Source organism: Culex pipiens, chromosome 2 (assembly GCF_016801865.2).
Source record: "Culex pipiens pallens isolate TS chromosome 2, TS_CPP_V2, whole genome shotgun sequence".
NCBI classification, from domain to species: Eukaryota; Metazoa; Arthropoda; class Insecta; order Diptera; family Culicidae; genus Culex; species Culex pipiens.
In genome coordinates this window covers 27,416,266-27,435,746 of record NC_068938.1, presented here as the reverse complement: position 1 = coordinate 27,435,746, position 19,481 = coordinate 27,416,266, and the positions used below count along the sequence as shown (strand labels likewise).

Below are 19,481 nucleotides of genomic sequence, written 5' to 3'. Positions count from 1 at the left end.
TCAATCTATGATTTCAGGGGGTAGCCCCAAAAAAGCCCGGATTTGGACCACCCTATTAGGGATGGTCATGACTTCTAAGGGTAAATAAGTCACATTTCAGTTAGCAATCACTTCAAAAAACGGAGGATGTTGAAATTTTTGTAACGAACCTTGCTATTGCAAATTTTATTTTAGATCTAAAAATAAAGAAACAAAGATTGAGACTTCTTCAAAAGTTTTGAAAAAAATATTTTTCTTGAAAAATTGGCCTCACTGCCAAATGAATTTTGACTTGTGCCATAGCTCAAAAGATGGCATTTTCGCCATTTACTTCTGGCGGATTTTCAAAAATGGCGGATTTAAAAAAAAGAGTTATTTGGCGCAATTAAATTTTTTGTATGAAAAGATCAATAAAATAGTAAGAAAGGCAAAAATGGGTAAATTTGGTTAAGAGTTTAAATTTTTTTTTCTGAAAAGTTCTACCTACACCTACATCTTTGCCGAAGGTACAGATTTTGGAATATTTTAAAAGCCTTTTTTGATAATTGCCAAAAATTTAATAAAAGGTATATAAATTTGAAGCAATTGTTTCACAAAAAATATCCAAATAATTTCCTATGAATTTTCAGTTCTCTTTTGTTATAAACTTGGGAAAATGTTTGTAGCGTTCTTAATACATAAAAACATCTCATAAATTTAATAATGAATAAAGCTAAAGTTACTTTTCAAAATGACGTAACCAAGGGTGAGGGCAAAAAAATCGAGGTTTTGCAATGAGTTGCATAAGACTTTTGTTGCATTTCCGGAAAATACCATTTTTAAGACAAATTTCTTTGCGTTTATGCATTTCACCGTACAAATAATACTTATCAATATTTTTACTTTTTAGTCCTTGCATTGAAAAGTATTGCAAAAAAAGAAAAGATGGTTATGACAAAATGATAAAATGATAAAATGATAAAATGATAAAATGATAAAATGATAAAATGATAAAATGATAAAGTGATAAAATGATAAAATGATAAAATGATAAAATGATAAAATGATAAAATGATAAAATGATAAAATGATAAAATGATAAAATGATAAAATGATAAAATGATAAAATGATAAAATGATAAAATGATAAAATGATAAAATGATAAAATGATAGAATGATAAAATGATAAAATGATAAAATGATAAAATGATAAAATGATAAAATGATAAAATGATAAAATGATAAAATGATAAAATGATAAAATGATAAAATGATAAAATGATAAAACTAGACACCCTTCGAAATTCCAAAGTTTTACGAAATCCCTACAGAAGCGAGTTTTCGTTTGCGAATTTAGGGATTTACGGAAAAGTTGCACATTTGCAGTCCTGTGAGTCTGCGAACATTGCCGAGCCATCGACAGAGTCGGATGGAAATTGAGATTTCGTTTGAAATTGATAGCTTTCACGTGTGTCTTTGCGACTGAATCTCTTGGATCTCCCATGCTGAGATAAGAGGATGAGTGCACTAATTGCCGGGATTGCGTGGGTGGTTTGTTTAACTGCTTTCCAGGAGAAGTTCCGCACAATGCTGGTTCCGTGAGGTGCATCTCATTAGGGACATAAAGACATGGTTTCTGGATTGGATTTGGTATCGATTGGGTTAAAGACTTAAGGGAGATTTGCTTGTGCTTAAAACACAGCACTCTGAAATGTACTAATTGACTGATCTCTTTTGAATAATGTCATTCCATTCTAAACTTTTCTCAGGAAATTAACTTCCACAGAAGATTAACTTTCCGTCAAGTTCAAACCGAAAACATTTAGCCCCAACATGTTTCATGCCCCACAGATGCTCGTTTCCAGCAGCACTCGCTATTTCTCTCATTAGCATTTCTCCCCAAAATGGTGCGACCCGCGAACAAATGCCACTTTAATAAAGTCCAAACAAAGTTTTGTGTCATGTTGTAGGAAGTACCACGACCACGATTGACTGACTGCTGCTGCCGTTGGAGGAAAACTTGGCGATTTAGTCGGTTAAGAAGGAATGTCAACTTTTCTTCTTCTTCCTCATGGGCTTGCTGGAAAAGCGATGGATGTTGGTGGGAAAACTTTTGATTGCGTGACATATTGTTGAAATTATGTTAAAATATACACATCGCGTTAGCGGATTATCGTAAAACAAGGAAAATTTACTCGATATTCTTAATGTTTAATTTGTTAAAAAATATCAAAGCAAACAAAGCTTCTTCCAACTCTTCAAGATCGTCTTAACCCCACAAAAATAAATAAATGAAAGCTGGTGCAAATTTCAAGCATCTTTTCTTGAAAGTCTTTCTTTCGTGTTGTTTTATTATTATATTTGCACATCCTGCCACACGATGAAGCTCAGAGTGCATGTCCGTGTATGTGTGAAACTCGACGCCTTCACGCGAGGATGCACTTTTCAACACCAACCCACCATCCACCCCCACCGTGAAAGCTCAGCACTCCGTTGGCCCTCCTCTCGACGGTCACGGTGTGTTTTCTAGAACAAACTTTTCAGGAAAAAATAGTCATCGCTACTTTCAAATGTGTCTTATAGGAAATTTTCTCAGCTTTCCAATGCTTCTAAGAGCGAAATGTTTCATCGGGAAATTTCTGAGATATCTCTATTTTAAGTTTTTTGGTTTTAAATTCCTTTATTATTTATTGGAAACTTCATACTAACAGTTCAGAAAATTTATCAAATGATGTGTTTCATGTGTCATTTACTGATAAAAATGTGCAAAATAAGACAAGAAACAACTTTGTAGAAGGTTGCAAACCGCTAAACATTTTGAAAATTAAGTTTTGTCTGAGTTTTTGAATACATGGGATTTATTCAGAAATTAAAATCATAAAACAGTGTAAAAATATATTTTTTACAAGAATTATTAGATTACTACATATTTTTTGTGTACAAATATCACGTGTCTGCTCTGATTTAGCTTGTTCAACCGAAACTTTGGCAGGTTTGTGATTGTTAATGGTATTATTGAATTTGAATGATTAAATTTGATATTTTCTTAAGCAAACATTAACCAGGAACATAAATACAAATATGATTTAAAATCGAAAATGTACTACATATTACTGTTGCAAGCTTCAAAAGTCATATTTTCATAAGTATAAAATAAAGATAAAATTTTATAAAATGTTTTCTGTTGAAAATGCACTTAAAAGTAGCAATAAAACTCGAGTCCAGAATGCTGAAAACACCGTCACAAACTTTTTCTTTGTTTGAACAAAAATTAAATATTATTTAACAAAAAAAAAATCAAACAGAAACTTTATTTCCAAACTGTTTGAACAAACATCAAGAAATATTTTTTTTTAAAGATGAGATTGAAGATGATCTTTTCTAAAATATTGCTAATTCCTTGATCCAAAAAAACTAAAACAATCATTACATAATGAAAAGTATTTCTCCTAAAGCTTGCAACAGTAGTTTGCAGTTTAATTTCGAGTATTAAACATGTTTTGTATCCATGCAACTGGTTAATGTTTGATTAAGGAAATATGATATTTATTCATAAAAATCTTGTAATACCCTATCAATCTCAAACCTGTAAAAATTTCGGTTGTATCAGCTAATTCCAAGCTGAATCAGAGCAGACCGGTGTTATTTTTACTCAACAAATTTGTAATTATCTATTTGTTCTTGTAAAAATAATATTTTAATGCGGTTTTATGATTTTAATTTCTGAATATATCACATATTCTAAAATTCGGTTAAAACTTCATTTTCAAAATGTTTAGCGGTTTGCAACCTTCTACAATGTTGTTTCTTGTCTTATTTTGCACATTTTGATGAGTAAATGACACTTGAAACACATTATTTGACAAGTTTCCTGGACTGTTATTTAAAAGTTTCCAATAAATGATGAAGGAATTTAAAACAAAAAACTTAAAATATAGATATCTCAGAAATTTCCCGATGAAACATTTCGCTCTTAGAAGCATTGGAAAGCTGAGAAAATTTCCTATAAGACACTTTTGAAAGTAGTGATGACTATTTTTTCTCCTTAAGGTTGCCCAGAAAACACTCCGTGCGGTGGAATCGTTTTTAACGGGAGGTTGGAAAAGTTTAAATTGAATTACTTATGAAATTGGTGCTTACGGTCGGTGTGGGGGCGTGTGTGTGTGAAAATGTTTTAACTTTTCCTTCGTGAAAAAGTGTGACTAAGAAGAAAGATAGAAAGAAAAGAAGAAAACATATTCTCATTTGTGGTCGGATGTCGACGCGGAAACCGGAAAAGTTTGGGAATTTACTGGAATATGTGCGATGTGTTTTATCTGTGAAAAATGCACTTCCGGGACGGAACGGAGCATAACAAATTACCGTGGAAGAATTTCGGGCACCACAAATGGGAATCGGCGGGGCTGGAAAGCAATATAATGCCCAATAAAACAATTTGAGTTTGAAAGTGAGGCCATTCGAAAAATAATAAATTACAGTTTGAAATAATTGTCATAACAAACATTTTCTCAAAGTCAGCAAAAAGTGTCCAAAATAACTCCCAAAAATGTTACTTTATTCAAAACAATTGTTTCTCATCACTTTTTGATGTAAAATCGAATTTGCAATCGAAAAGTTTTAACACATTTTTTGGAGGAATGTTTCGACTTCGAGTTATAGCCACTTTAAGGTCAGGCCACGATGAGGTCTTCCGCGGAAATTGGATTTTAAACTTTTTTTTGTTTGGCTCATTACTTTTGCTATAACTTCAGCTATAGAAGTGTACCTTGACTTCTTTTGAAAAGTTATGTTAACTTTTTTCCTGAGCAATCTTTGTAAAAAATGTGCAAAAATAGAAGTGCAGGGCCGATCTTCACCAGATTTTGACAATATTTTCCACTACTCGCCTAGGCTTAGCTAAATGTTTACATACATGTGTCATGTTTTGTCAATAATTCAATAACTTTTGCAACAGAGTTTTTTTGATTACCAAAAAAAAACTTATTGTTTTCGGCGAACAACAAGAAAAAGAAGCAACATTTTTTTTGCAGTGGAATTGTAAAACTGTCAACTTTTCCTGCCCTTCTGGAGAAACGAAACGGCCTACTTTTCCCTACCAAAAATAACAGAATGGAAAATTAATACCTTTCAATAACAGTGCTGAAAAGTTCTACTTTTCAGCACTGAAATGGGTGCTGAAAAGTTGAACTTTTCAGCACTAGTATCGAAAAGTAACATTTTTCAATATTGTTTTGTTTTGAACGATGAATTTACTAAACACATGAATGTTTGACATAAAATTCCATTAAATAAGCGTTTTTCGGAATTGCAAAAATGTTGTAAGCAACTCGTTGCAAAACTTGATTTTTTCAGCACTCGTCGTATTTATCCAACTCGGTAAACCTCGTTGAATAAATGTACAACTCGTGCTGAAAAAATCTTCTTTTTGCAACTTGTTGCATAAACTACTATTAATGTCAATATCTCAGAAATCATAAGTTCAATTATCAATGTTGAAAAATGAAACATTTATGAAATTTCATGATCTTTTCGAAACAAATATTTGGAAAATTTTGAAATCACGACTAACCGTTCAAAAGGGTCAAACAATCAATATTAGGCCAATTTGAAGGATAGATTTTACATTCAAAACTTTAGTCAAAAAACATGTATGACTATAATGTTGATTTTTCCATGAAAAAAACATGTTTTTTCAAAAAATCACAGCCCGGCGAACAATATTTTGTCCATACTTCTCTACATATCTAGTTTTGGAAATTTAATATTTGTCTAAAAAACTTAATTCCAACATCGAAGAGAATTGCTCTCTTGATATACAGCCACTCAAATACAAAGAAAAAATAACTTAAAGTTTATTTCAAGATTCAAGATTTTAAACCCATGTTTTACTTTCCACTAACTCGTATTTTTGCTTTTTTTTAAACGAGAGTCTTGATTTTTAAATTTTTTCAAATATTTTTATTCAAAAAGACCAGAAAATTTTACGATTGATTCATTGTTTGACATTGAAAATCTGACCTTTTGTTTCAGAGAAATCGGCATTTAGAAATTTAGTGCAGTTTGAGTGAACCCTTTTGTAATTTAAATTTTATTGTTTTTTTAATACTTGAGTGACTATCTCAGGAATAGAAATAAGCAATCCTAATGTTTTTTGATGAATTTATAAGAAATTTTGTCAGCTTCTTGAAAAACATATTTTTAGAAATTAAATAGCATTCATAGACACTAATTTTTAAAATTGAAAAATTGATGCGTTTTTTTTCGAAATCAAACATGTGGCTTAAATTTGAAAATTGTGCACTTTTTCAAAACATGTGTTAATGCCCTTTTTTTAAATTTGATTTTACATAAAAAATGTAATCAATATTTTTTCTAATAAATTTCGCATTTTTAATTCATTTTTTTTCAACCAATCGTAAGCCAGGTGCCAAATTTTTGCAATGACTTTTCTTAAGTCAAAATATTCATTTTAATCCCCTAAAACAAGCAACAAATCCAAACATAAAAAATACTTATGGAATTCAACTTTTTGACATAAAAAGTTCATTTAAAATGTACTCACTTTTTTTGAGATTGTAACTAATTTATCTCATTACCCATGGCGCATTGGCTATTTTGAATAAGCAATCTTGATTACACCTAATCAATACCTACAACTTTGCAGAAACACCAAATTGAACTGAAAAATTCTTCCCAAGATACAAATTTTATAATATATACAATCAAAATGTATGGACAATTTGTCACTGAATTTAAATTTTCATTGAAAAAACTTTTAAAATTGATTCAAAATTGTCCAGAATACAGTTTATAACGCTTATTTATACATTTTAAATCAATTAAACAATTTGATTGATTGACAAATTTTGTATTTTGAGACCACATATCCGTACAAAACGTAAATGTTTAGGTTAAAAAAAATATGTTCTTCAATTTTTGGCAGTAGCATTACTGTAATGATGTATAAATCTTTTTGTGATACACAGAACAAAAAATAATGTAAATTTGGAAGCTGTAATTTTGGAAGGTTGAATATTACCTCTTTTATGATGTAATTTTACCTCAATTTAGACTGAAAAAGTGACATTACACCAGAAAAGTGGTAAAATTACACATTTCCAGAGGAAAAATTACACCTTTTTTCTGACATAAAAGATGTACCCCTTCCCAGATGTAATATTACCATGATTTTTTTCTGTGTCCTTTCTGTTCCAATACTTATAAAATCAGCCTTGAAATTAAAAAATAAATGTTTTTTCTCCACTAGAATTGCGAATAAAATAGAAACAGTAAGAACAACGATTATTTAATTTGAAAATTTTTGTGTATACAAATTTTCAGTTCAGGAAATTAATAAATTTCAAAGAATTAATATTTATTTTAAATGTATTTTCTTCAAAATATCGAAATCATCAGGTTCAATATCATCGACCACACAAAGACAGAATTTTAAGACGACAGATTGACTTGATGAAGGAAATTTGATAGCTTGTTCGCTCGATCCATTACACCACACATAGGGCAAATGCTCCTCACATCCAGCAAGTTTTCCAGATTTTCTTTGGGGTAAAATTTTCTCACTGGTACTCACAAAGCTTGCGATATGTTGTAATTGAAATTATGCTGAAGTGTTTAGAAAAAGTTTTTTAGTTTTAAAATTTTTATTTTTAATTTTAAGGAAAATTGTGCCAATATTAGAAAATTTTCTCTTGAACAAACAAAAAAACATCAAGACAGAAGAAGTTCTCCACCCCCAGCAGCCGTCATCTGCGTGGGCGATGAATTTGATGGGAGATTTTTATGACAGTGAATTACGGACAGTTTTCACAATTTAACAATAAAAAAACCCGAAAACAAATAAAACATATCGCGTGCGCGCAACCCATATGGCGAACGAAGGTGGAGAAAGAAAAGCCAACCTCGGAAAATGTTTGTGTCAGTCGAAAGGATGTGTGGATGGGAAAAAAACAAGTTGGAAAAGGGATGATAAATATGAGAGCGAGAAATTTCACCAGTCATAAATTGGAAAAGTACGTGAGAGGAATGGTCAATACAGATCTGTGGGTTTTTTGGAAGAAACATTTTGAACAGTTTCGTATCGTATATCTCCATAAACAAAGAGTTTAATAAAAAGTTGAACATTGGGGGAACAGACAAACAGACATAAATTATCAATCAACTTTATCGCAAATTCATTAATAATTTCTCATTTAAATTCATCTAGTTGTGATGTATGGTGAGCATCTTTTGATTCAAATTGACAATTAAATGCATTTTTTTAAATTACATCTTTTTGTCTGTGATTCTAGTTACGAGCTCAAGAAATTTAAATATTGTTACAGGTTCACCCTAGTTGAGTGGAGATTCCTACTGGATTTCGCAGTTTATTTTCCCACGTAATGTTTTTAAACAAACTAGTTGCTAATCTCAGCTATAAAACGCTCCCGGAGATTTCAATGATCGTTAGTTGATGCAAACGGCTTCATAATGAAACTATTAGTATTTTTCTCACTGATCGTTTGCGGGCAAAACTTCCAATCGGTGGAGGGTTTACCCACGAAGTTTTCAAAATCATTACCAAATTTCAATATCAGTGATACAGCTCTTCAAGATCCAGACAAATCGATGGAAATCCCAAAGATCACTCATAAGCAAGCAGAGGTAAGATTAGGGCGATTTGTAAGATCAAACTAGCATACTTAGACATCAATTCGCAGGTGATCCTCGATGATCTTGGATACGAAACTTCCGACAATACAGCCGACGGCTTCCAGATAGGCACCAGATCTGGCTTTGAAGGTTCGGAACGAATTCGGTCCTTCCAGCGGGACAACGGACTACCCGAAACTGGAATTCTTGACGACGAAACCCAAATGGCCATTGGATCGCCCAGATGTGGCGTCAGAAGTGCGGACAAAAGCACATCCTCCGAAGTGATCCGCAAGTGGCACAAATCTACGCTGACGTACAAGATCGCAAACTACCCCAAGGGACAACCCCAGGACACGATCCGAGCGTTGATCAAGCGATCATTCCGCGAGTGGAGCATGGTGACCAATTTGGACTTTTTGGAGGTAGCGGACAGCGATTCCGCGGACATTGAGATCTCTTTTGGCGGGAAGGAGCACAAGTTGCGATCGGTGAGGTGTGCCTTTGACAAGCCTAAGACATTGGCGCACGCGTTTCTGCCGACGCTGGGTGATCTTCACTTCAATACCAAGTACTTCTTCGAGGGGGAAAGGTCTTTGGGGGACTTTTTGGACACGGCACTGCACGAGATTGGTCATTCGCTGGGACTTGATCACATCAATTCGGAGGCCTCGTTGATGCATCCCACGGCCAGTAATCAGTTCACGAAGCCGCAACCAATTGATGTAGAGGTAGGTTTTGGGAATACCTCTTGTAATCGTACGATCACTAACCAAACCTTTCTTACAGCACATCCAAGCCCTGTACGGTGTTCGGAATGGTTCGGGTACCTACCGCTCAGTGCCAAAATTCTGCTCACTCCGGAAAATCGACGCCATTTTCGAGGATGTCTTCGGTAAGATCTACGCCTTCGCCGGGGACTTCTTTTACGATCTTTCCGATGATGATCCGGAAGGTCAGCTGATCTCCAGCAAGTGGCCCGGACTGCCTGGTGGTATCGATGCGGCGTTCCAGTTCGGCAACGGGCGGAGTTACTTCTTCAAGGGGGACAAGTACTACCGGTTCAAGGGAAGTCGGATGGAGCGAGCTCCACTGAGGTCTATTGCTAAGGGATTTCCGGGTCTGCCGAGCAACGTGGACGCGGTCATGGTGGACGGAGATGGGGACATATACGCGTTTAAGGGGAGCGAGTACTGGCTTTATTTTGCGGACATAAAGCGCGCGACAGGTCCCAGGGATATTGAAAATTTGGGAATAGTTCCGGAGAATGTGGACGCGGTTGTCTTGAGGAGTGATGGGAGATTGATGTCCTTTAAAGGAAGCAATTACTACGAGTGGAATAACACGGGATTGTACGAACAGAAACAAATTTGTGATAGTTTGGAAGTGTGAGATCATATTGTCATGTCAACTTTTGAACTAAAAATAAGTTGTAGTTAAAAGTATTAAATTCGTTATTTATGATAATAAGGATAAAAGAAATAAAATAGACTTTTTCAAACTATATCAGTCGTCTTCCAAATTAGTCCAGATAAACACCTCCACAGCTCATTACACGCATCGTATCCAAACCAGTTGTATAGTGAATTGTCGATCCTGTATTTGAACTTTCCAATCTCGCTTATGAAAAGGTAGCATTACCTCCAGGCTACACGACACGGTCAATTATAATGATAATGATTAAGAACGAATACAATTGCAATCTTTTAATCATTCATTCTTAGTTTTTTTTTCGTACAACTTCTTTTTCAGATTATCCGTGTGGTATAAAAATAACACAAAAAAATGGACATCCCCAAGCGGTTCTTACCAAAAAATAACTGATTTCACAAGGGAATTATTTACAAATCACGCGGGAACTTTTGCACCTTGGATATGAGATAACCTTGCTCTTCTTAATAATTGCATCAAGTAGTTTGAGAATATCCCCTTGCATATACGTCATAGAAATGTTCCAAATTCCATTGGAAATTACCGGTTTAATTTCACACACGAACTTTCCAAAACATAATTAAAGTTAGAGTCATAGTCAGTCTCTTATTACATTTATCATCTTGTTTCGTTAAATTTCCTCTTTTTTGGTTTAATTTGGTTTTCCCATGCTATTTTTATATTAGAGGTGGGCAAAACCGCTCTGTTTTAGGAGCCGCTCATTTTCGCTTGCTCATTAAAATTAGCGGCTCTTTAACGACTCTTCGCTCTTTTTGAAAATTTTGGTAAAAAGGCTATTTTAAAGAAAAGTGTGGCTATTTTAAAGAAAAGTATATTAATTTCACAAAATTGTGTTTATTTCTGCTCAAACTAAACAAAAGCCATTATTTTATTTCTAGAAAATATTCTGCGAATTATTTTCAACATCTTATTTTGATCGATTAAGTTTATAAAGTCCAAAATCGTATGGGCTTTTTTGATGAAATTTTCCAAGCTATGCTTTTTGAAATGCTAAAATTTGTGTTAGGGAATTACTTTAACCCTTTCAGGCCTGATAAGTCAACAATAAAAATTCCAAAACTTGCCCTTAATTTTCGTATGGTCGTAAGAATTATTTTCCCATCATAAACTTATTTTTTTTTGATAATTCAGACTTGAAAGGGTTAAAGTATCTTTATATTAGGGCTAGTGATTTTTCGTGATTTCGCGGAAGCCGCGTAATCCGTGAATTTTGTCCTTGACCGTGAAATTTCGTAAATACCGTAAGATGCCGCGAATTTCTTATTAATTAATAGTCCCTAAGTGTATTTGAACATCGAGTTTTTTTTATTCAAGCAATCCACAAGAATTTTAACAGGCATTTTGAAACTCATTTTCGAAAATATTGTTTATTACAATGTTTTACGAAAAGTTCCAGCGAAATAAGCTTTGGTTGTAACATGCCTTGGATAATACAATTTGACGTTCAAAGCATGATTTTTTTTAACATTTCACAAAAAATGTGAACGGAAGATTTTTAAAGAAAGAAACTGCAGAGCTTTTTATCTTGGAATCTCTGAAGAAAGGTTTTTTTTTACAAAAATAAAGTTGTTCATGTTTTTAGAAATTGTTTTAAGCACTTTGCAACATTTTCTAATTTTCTGGACTTATCAATAACAAATCGTCGCTTGTGTGCTATCTTGTGACACGTCCTATCTTTTTACAGCAGACGCGTCACAATATAGCACACAAGCGACGAAATGGTAAACAAAACTGTTTTAAATGAAATTTTGGCTAAATACTCAAATTTCACTATTCCTGAAAACCATTTGCAAACAAAATGTAATATCTCTTATTCTACTAATTCTACTTTTGGTGGATTTATCGAATAGTTGTGATTATTTTTTATTTATATTGAAGGATGTACTTCGTTTTAAAGATATTTTAGCAAATTAAATTTAAAAAATATCAGTAAAATTGGGATGGTTGAATCGTAAATTCCTATAGTAAAAAGTTTGCAAAATTTCACGAAATTGAGCTCACAATTTTTTTTACTGTCTTAAATACTTTGTGTCAGGGGATAATATTTGTATCTTAAACAACTGCTTACTTTTTCAGTAACTTTCCTGTTCACAACTATTCTTAAATAACACAATCTTGCGTTAATTTTAGGCAGATATTTGAGTACCGCGAATTGCCATGAAATTCCAATGTTTTGAAATTGGCGTAATTTCATTTTTTTCGCCGTGAAAAATGACTAGCCCTAATAATTTAGGATCAATTGTGTAAAGAAAAGTTGTTTTTATTTTTTAGAAAATCATTCACTTCTACAGTAATTTAAAAGAAAACAAGGAAACTGAAAATATGGATAAGGATGGATGTCGAATCAGCTCTCAATATTTCAGTAAATAGCCACTCTTTAACCTGCCGATTTTTATTATTAAGTTCTTGAAAAAGTACACCATGAGACAATTTTGCCAAATTTGGCAATTTTTTAAAAGCATTGAAAAAATTGAAATTCTTTTTCAATTTTCAAAAAAAAAAAAAAAAAAAAACTCTAGAGTTTGTTGGAAATTTAACGAAAACAAGTTCAAAAAGCATTCCATCTTGAAATGGTTCTTTCAAAAGATCAGAGTTTAAAAAAGAACCGCGGCGAAAGTGGCACAAATCTATGCTGACGTACGCGATCGCAAACTACCACGTTGGTCACCCCTACAGCACGATACGAGCGTTGATCCAGCAGGCGTTCCACGAGTGGAGCAGGGTGACCAATCTGGACTTTGTGGAGGTTGGGGACACCGATTCCGCGGACATTGAGCTCATATTTGGGGGAAAACATCACCGGATGCGGAATGGGCAGTGTTCCTTTGAAGGTGGAAACACGTTATGACCACGCGTACGATCCGCAGTTTGGCGATGTTCACTTCAATACGTAATATTACTTCGATGAAGGTAATTCTTTGAACGACCTTCTTGAAACGGCTGTTCACGAGATTGGACACTCGCTGGGATTAGGCCACATTCTATCGAGTGCCTCAATAATGCACCCGATCGCAACAAAGGTTTTCACCAAGCCGCAACCAATCGACGTTCAGTTCATTCAAGCCCTGTACGGAGTTCGGAACAGCTACACTAGCAGCTCAAGGATGGCTCTGGCAAGACGTACGTCTTCGCGGGGGACTACTTCTACGATCTTTACTCCAGCAGCAATCCTGAAGGTCAGCTGATCTCCAGCAAGTGGCCTGGCTTGCCCGGAAGAATCGACGCGGCGATTAGTTTCGGCAATGGTAAGAGTTACTTCTTCAAGGGGCACAATTACTTCCGGTTTACGGGAAGCCGGCTGGAGAGACCCGCTGCGAGGTCCATTTCCCAGGGATTTCCGGGATTGCCGAATCATTTGGTGGATGGCGCTGGAAACATATTCGTGTACAAGGGAAGCCGGTACTGGAGTTATGAGGTTGGCCACAATCATGCAAATGGTCCCTGGTGTATTAGGAATGGAGCCGTTCCAGCGTATGTGGACGCTGCTGTCTACAGTGATGGGAGCGTTTTATCCTTCAAAGAAATAGAGTACTACTGGTGGAAGAGTAGTACGGGATTGTCAAGAGGGGAAAAAAATGTGTGTGTAATTTAATTATTTAAACTCGTGTAAATAGATTGATTAAAATATTGTTGAATTAAATCTCTCTGTCCTGTTTCACTACGTATAACGTCTTATCACATCACCCATGTTACTTTCAAACAAAACATTCAGGACTTCCCCAAGCAAATCCTTATCAGCCAGCAAGCTCAAATTGCTCCACTGCGATCGAGCGTCAGTTGAGCTCAAGCTGCCTCGGAAATCCCAGTATGAATCCTTACTGCAAGCTGCTGGTTTGGACTTTGGCTCTTCATCTATTTGGTCCGAGTTGTGTTTGCGGGGCCCCAGCAAGGTCCGCTGCCAAGGCATTCTCCCGAAGAACGAGTCCCCGTCGACTCGCGGTAACCGCGGATCCTACCGACGTGTTGATCATTCCCCTGGTATCGGATCAAGATGCGGAGGTGAGCTTGAGGTTGATTCGCTGAACATGCATTAAAAAGCGTTTCTTGCAGATTTTCCTCGTCGGGCTCGGGTACAACGAAGAAGACGCCAAGAGTGAATCCGTAGTGGACGCCAGGTTGTCCGACTCGGATGTGCGATCGCTGACCGAGCTGATCCGTAAATTCCAGGAGGATAACGGCCTGGAGGTGAACGGAATCTTGGATGACGAAACGAAGCTTGCGATCGGATCGCCACACTGCGGCTTTCGGAAGGAAGCGGCCAAGCTGTCCGGCGGAGACGTGATGAAGTGGAACAAGCACTCGCTTACCTACCGGATTCACAATTTTCCCCAGGGTAAGCGATCCGCGATCATACGAGCAACGCTGACTCGGGCGTTCATGGAGTGGAGCAAGGTGACGCCGCTGGACTTTACCGAAGTGAACGATACGGATGCGGACATTGAGGTTTCATTTGGAGGTCGAACGCATCAGCAGCGGGGCGACTTTTGTGTCTTTCCGGATCCGAAAACACTCGCCCATGCGTTCTTTCCGGAGGAGGGTGATATTCACTTCAACACGAAGTACTTTTTCGAAGATGACGACATCAAGCTGGAGGACTTTATGGATACGGCGTTGCACGAGATTGGTCACGCTCTCGGGCTGGAGCACATCAACTCGAAGGCCTCGCTGATGCATCCGACGGAGAGCAACCAGTTTACGGAACCGCAACCGATCGACGTGGAGCGTATTCAGGAGATTTACGGTTCCAGGAGGGAGGGTCGAATGGTGCGTAAAATTGGTCCCAAGCTGTGCACTTTGAGCAAGATCGATGCTGGGATTGACGATGCCGACGGGAATCGGTATCTGTTTGTCGGGGAATACTACTACGATCTTGGTGAAAACAGACCCAAGGGCAGGCTGATCTCGTCCAAGTGGCCAGGGCTGCCAGGGAACATTGACGCAGCGGTTCGGTACATTGACGAGAAGAGTTACTTCTTCAAGGGTGATAAGGTGTGGCGCTTTAAGGGCACCCGACTGGAGTCCGGATATCCACGGTTGATCAGTAAGGCATTCCCGGGAATTCCCAGCAACATCGATGCCGTCCTGGTCGATGGAGAGGGGGACTTGTATGCGTTCAAAGGTGGCAAGTACTGGATCTATGATGTTTCGCAGAAGAAGGCTGAACGCGTGTCGAAGGGTTCGGTGGAGTCGCTGAATCTGCCGGACAAGTTGGATGCAGCGCTGGATACCGAAAGCTCGATGATGGTGTTCAAAGGACAGGACGTGTACGTATTTCAGGACGACGGAACCTGGGAGGAGGAACCCAATGTGTGGTTGGGGTGCTGAAATGTTGCCAAATTTGCGGACATTCGAATCTGTATGATGCTATAGTGAAAATAAATAAATAATATAAAACAAAACAACTCTCTTATCTCCTGCTGATTAAGATGAACGCGTAAATTCCCAAACAAAACCTCAGTCAGTCAGTATCAGTACTTTGCAGCATAATGATCGCGTTGCTAGCGGTCCTCACAGTGCTTCAAATTTCATCAATCCAACGTACGCTCGGCGTTCCAGTTTACATCGATCCGGACACCGTGATCAAGCCGGAATACCTGCAACGCAATAGCGTAGAAAAAAACGATGCCCTTCCGCTGGACCCCAGACCTGCGCCGGAAGTTACGGACCAGGAAGCGGCGGCATTCCTTGTAGAGTTGGGCTTCCTGAACCAGACAGCTGATGATGTTGTGACGAGGTTAGATCAAGTCGGGGGTGATCCGAGGAAGATTGCGTTGGTGAGGTTTCAGAAAAAGTTCCAGTTGCCAGAATCTGGGCAATTGGACGATGATACGAGACGGCTGATCGCAGCTCCAAAGTGCGGAGTTTCCGAGCTGAACGCGGACTCGGAGAAGTGGACCAAACCGGTGATTACGTACAAGATCAACAGTTTCCCGGCGAGCTTGGAGCCTGCGGAAGCAAGAAAGCTTATCGGACAAGCGTTTGGTGAGTGGAGCAAACACGCAAATTTGGACATCGTTGAGGTCAGCCAAGGTGACGCCGACATCTTTGTGAGTGACGAGGCACCAGACCATCGGGATCGGATGGGATTTTCGTGTCGGTTTCTGAAGAGTACTACTGTGGCGCATGCGTTCTTTCCGGAGATTGGTGATGTCCATTACAATAGTGCGAAGAGTTATACTCCGGACGAGTTTCTGAGTGCCTCGATGCACGAGATTGGTCACTCGCTAGGGTTGGACCATGTCATGTCGCAGTCCTCGATCATGTTTCCTCTTCACATTCGATACCACATGGAGATCCCGGTTGAAGATCAACGAGCGCTTCAAGCGCTGTATGGAGTGCGACCAACCATCAAGCAATCTCCCAGAACTACAACTGTATTACCAGTGGAATCTACTCCACGACTCTGCTCGCTGGACAAGATCGACACGATCGTAAACGACGCTTCCGGAGAAACCTTCGTCCTGGCGGGTAACTATTACTACGATCTGAGCCAACAGAACCCCGCCGGTCGTCGAATCTCCACCAAATGGCCACGACTTCCAGCGAATATCGATGCAGCGTTCACGTACCGCGGTGGCCGACATACCTTCTTCTTCAAGGGAAGTCGCGTTTGGGTCTATGCGGACGATCAACTGGAAGCGGGATATCCGCGCGCGATCGCCGGTGAACTTCCGGGGTTGCCCAACAACCTGGACGCGGCGTACGTGACCAAAGCCGGTAGTATCGTGGCGATCCGGCGGAATCAGTACTGGTTCTACAACCCAGCCAAACGACCCCAGGTGAGCGGCCACTTTCCGCGGTTGGTGTACGACTTCCGGAACATGCCGGTTAACATGGACGCGGCGTTGCACCACACGGACAGGCAGTTTTACTTCTTCAAGGGGCGCGAGTTTTATCGGCTGAGTTTGACGAACTTTACGGTGGGGGCGCCCAGTCCACTGGAGAGCAAGTGGTTCAAGTGTTGATTTCGAAATTTGAAATTTTTATATAGAAATAAATGACTGTATTCTCTGATCGCAGAACGAACTCCCTGCCGGGATGAACTAATTATTTCCCAGATTTCATTTCGCATAAAAAAAGTAACACAAACACAAACTACTGCTAAGCTGCACATCCCCGGGAACAATGAAGTCTGAGTTCTTTAAGATCTTCCGTAGGAAAAAGAATCATGTTTACTTTTATGGGACCAACCAGCCAACCAACCTCTTTCTCTCTCACTAGTACTAATTAAGGTCCTTCTCGTTCTCTTCTTGGGAATCCCATTGCAGCTACAAATAAAAAGTGCAACACACCTTCAGCCGTAATAAAATAAGAGTTTTTGTATCGGACAAAGCTTCGCTCTCTTCGTAAAAAGACACCAGCTGAGTGTAAGCACTGTTTTGTGTAGTTTTGTTATGTTAAGGGAAAGGGATATAAATTGAACAAATTTATAAAAAAAAATCTATTTAATTTATAATTGAACAAATTAATGAATTTTCAAAATATATGTGTCCAAGTGGTTTATGGACGACCCCTTAGATAGGCACCACTTTGCTGAAGACATAAAGTTGATCAGAAATTCCGTTCTCAAGTTAGAATTTTTAAAATATTTAGGTAAACATTTTGTATGAGTGACAATGAAAAAGGGAAATTTTGGAAAATCCTGGGCTCGATTTTTTTGGCAAAATTTAGCATATGTGCAAATTTTTAGCGAAATCGGTCAAGGTTGAAATTTGAAGTTTGTATGTGATTTTTTGAAAAAAATATGAAGTAAGGCTAAATTTGGAAAAAAATGTAAATTTGGTAAAGAGTGAGATTCTTATGTGAAATTAAACGCTTTACAATTTAGTCGAAGAGTGCAAAGCGATCCGAGTTGATCCTGAAAATTTATTAGCGATTTAAAAAAGCCATTTTTGCATGAAAATATTTTTTTTACTAACTTTAACGTTCTCAGCGACCCATAAACCTTAACCGGATTGGCTTAAAAATGGCAGAGATTCAAAATGTTAAGTAAGTAATGGAATCTTTTAAATTTTTAGGGAAACTTGTACGGACGAAACAATGATGACAAATTGACCCCTCTCCCCTATTTTTCCATACAACCCGTTACCCACCTCAGTGGACCCTCCAGGCTGCAAACAGAACACAATTATATAAACTCCTGTTCCATCGCTGTTGCTCCAGCGAAAAAAAAGGACAGCCAGGCGGGATGAAAACAAATGAAATAAGAATAGTTTTCCAGTAGTGTTGTATGCAATTGTGCCCCAACCGCCACCTCCTCCTCGGGAAGTTACGACTCTTTTAATGTTTCTATCCATTCATTACCCGGGCCAGCTCGTTTTAACTCCTACCCTAAGATTTTAGCTGTGAAAAATTTATGAAAATTTTAAAAGATTTTAAATCAATTCAATATTTGTTAATTTTTTGAATGTTTGGAGCGAAAATTATCACAAAAAATGAGAAAATTTAAACACTTATTTAAATCGCTTAACCATAAACATTCAAAATAAATCCCACTGTCCAGCCTTCCCTTGTTTCATTGTTAAGTTTCACCAAAAGAAAAACTCAACAAAAAGAAGCGCACGCTGGGGATTCCCGGCGCGCTGCAAACTTCAAAAGCTTCCACGCGGAGACCTCATCTGTTTCCGCCGTTTTTCTTCCAGTTGCAACTTCCAACTACACTCCAGGTTCTCTCACTCCGGTGGGTGGTGCTCAACAAGCTGGCAAATTGAACAAGTTTAATTTATAATGCTTATTTCGAGATTTTGTTCGCCGGGACTTCTTCGGTGTCCGGTTTTTTTTTCCGTGGACGTCACCATGGTTTTGTAGAGATCCTAGTTTTTTTTTGAGATGCTGGCGCCTGATTGAAACGTCCATTAGTAGGGATTACGTGTATTCTTCGGTCGCGGCATATCTGCACTGGTCGATCCGGATGAGCCGGAGAGCCAAGTGACCAGGTATGATCCGCGGCTAAACTTTGTTGCACTCGTGGGTTCGTTGGTGCACTTTTATTATCTTCACAGCAGCGGTGATTTGCCGGGGTAATTGGAGCAACATAGTTTCCTTGTTTCGAAACGATGACGACGGCGACGGATAGCCGTTTGGATGAGCTTTTACTGGATGGATGCATCCCGGTTTTAGGGAGAAGGTCGATCCGGATTACACAAATGGCGATGTTTCAAAGATTAGCTTGGATTGAAGTAGAAATGGTTCTGGGGTAATCTTAGTTATTTAGACTTAAGTATTGATGGTTTTGTTTTTGTTTTTGTTTTTGTTTTTGTTTTTGTTTTTGTTTTTGTTTTTGTTTTTGTTTTTGTTTTTGTTTTTGTTTTTGTTTTTGTTTTTGTTTTTGTTTTTGTTTTTGTTTTTGTTTTTGTTTTTGTTTTTGTTTTTGTTTTTGTTTTTGTTTTTGTTTTTGTTTTTGTTTTTGTTTTTGTTTTTG

The 19,481-nt window shown here is 37.6% G+C and overlaps 3 protein-coding genes, 1 long non-coding RNA gene and 1 pseudogene across 4 annotated transcripts; 4 read left to right on the top strand and 1 right to left on the bottom strand.

The window, feature by feature from the left end:
• Positions 1–5,021: 5,021 nt before the first annotated feature.
• LOC128092905 (uncharacterized) lies at positions 5,022–5,389 on the bottom strand. The gene is made up of 2 exons (XR_008212090.1): positions 5,148–5,389; positions 5,022–5,083 (listed from the first exon to the last, which is right to left on the bottom strand). It is a non-coding gene; the product is annotated as an uncharacterized LOC128092905 (long non-coding RNA).
• A 3,051-nt stretch (positions 5,390–8,440) lies between these two features.
• Positions 8,441–10,163, top strand: LOC120421278 (matrix metalloproteinase-19-like). The gene is made up of 3 exons (XM_039584471.2): positions 8,441–8,620; positions 8,677–9,339; positions 9,398–10,163. Exons 1-3 carry the CDS (start codon positions 8,447–8,449, stop codon positions 9,998–10,000), a joined length of 1,440 nt encoding a protein of 479 aa, XP_039440405.2. The 5' UTR covers positions 8,441–8,446; the 3' UTR covers positions 10,001–10,163.
• Positions 10,164–12,689: 2,526 nt separating this feature from the next.
• On the top strand, positions 12,690–13,409 carry LOC120421279 (matrix metalloproteinase-19-like; annotated as a pseudogene).
• A 433-nt stretch (positions 13,410–13,842) lies between these two features.
• LOC120421291 (matrix metalloproteinase-19-like) lies at positions 13,843–15,462 on the top strand. Its single transcript, XM_039584482.2, has 2 exons — positions 13,843–14,059; positions 14,111–15,462. The coding sequence occupies exons 1-2, from the start codon at positions 13,868–13,870 to the stop codon at positions 15,383–15,385; spliced, it is 1,467 nt and encodes a 488-aa protein (XP_039440416.1). The 5' UTR covers positions 13,843–13,867; the 3' UTR covers positions 15,386–15,462.
• On the top strand, positions 15,419–17,082 carry LOC120421290 (matrix metalloproteinase-19-like). Its single transcript, XM_039584481.2, has one exon. It carries the CDS (start codon positions 15,547–15,549, stop codon positions 17,023–17,025), a length of 1,479 nt encoding a protein of 492 aa, XP_039440415.1. The 5' UTR covers positions 15,419–15,546; the 3' UTR covers positions 17,026–17,082.
• Positions 17,083–19,481: the final 2,399 nt, after the last annotated feature.

Excerpts from the sequence above, each read along its gene's own strand:
- LOC120421278 (XM_039584471.2), top strand. The coding sequence starts at position 8,447 with ATGAAACTATTAGTATTTTTCTCACTGATCGTTTGCGGGCAAAACTTC. Across the intron at positions 8,621-8,676 it reads TCACTCATAAGCAAGCAGAG|GTGATCCTCGATGATCTTGG; the intron begins GTAAGATTAGGG and ends ATCAATTCGCAG. Across the intron at positions 9,340-9,397 it reads CGCAACCAATTGATGTAGAG|CACATCCAAGCCCTGTACGG; the intron begins GTAGGTTTTGGG and ends CCTTTCTTACAG.
- LOC120421290 (XM_039584481.2), top strand. The coding sequence starts at position 15,547 with ATGATCGCGTTGCTAGCGGTCCTCACAGTGCTTCAAATTTCATCAATC.
- LOC120421291 (XM_039584482.2), top strand. The coding sequence starts at position 13,868 with ATGAATCCTTACTGCAAGCTGCTGGTTTGGACTTTGGCTCTTCATCTA. Across the intron at positions 14,060-14,110 it reads TATCGGATCAAGATGCGGAG|ATTTTCCTCGTCGGGCTCGG; the intron begins GTGAGCTTGAGG and ends CGTTTCTTGCAG.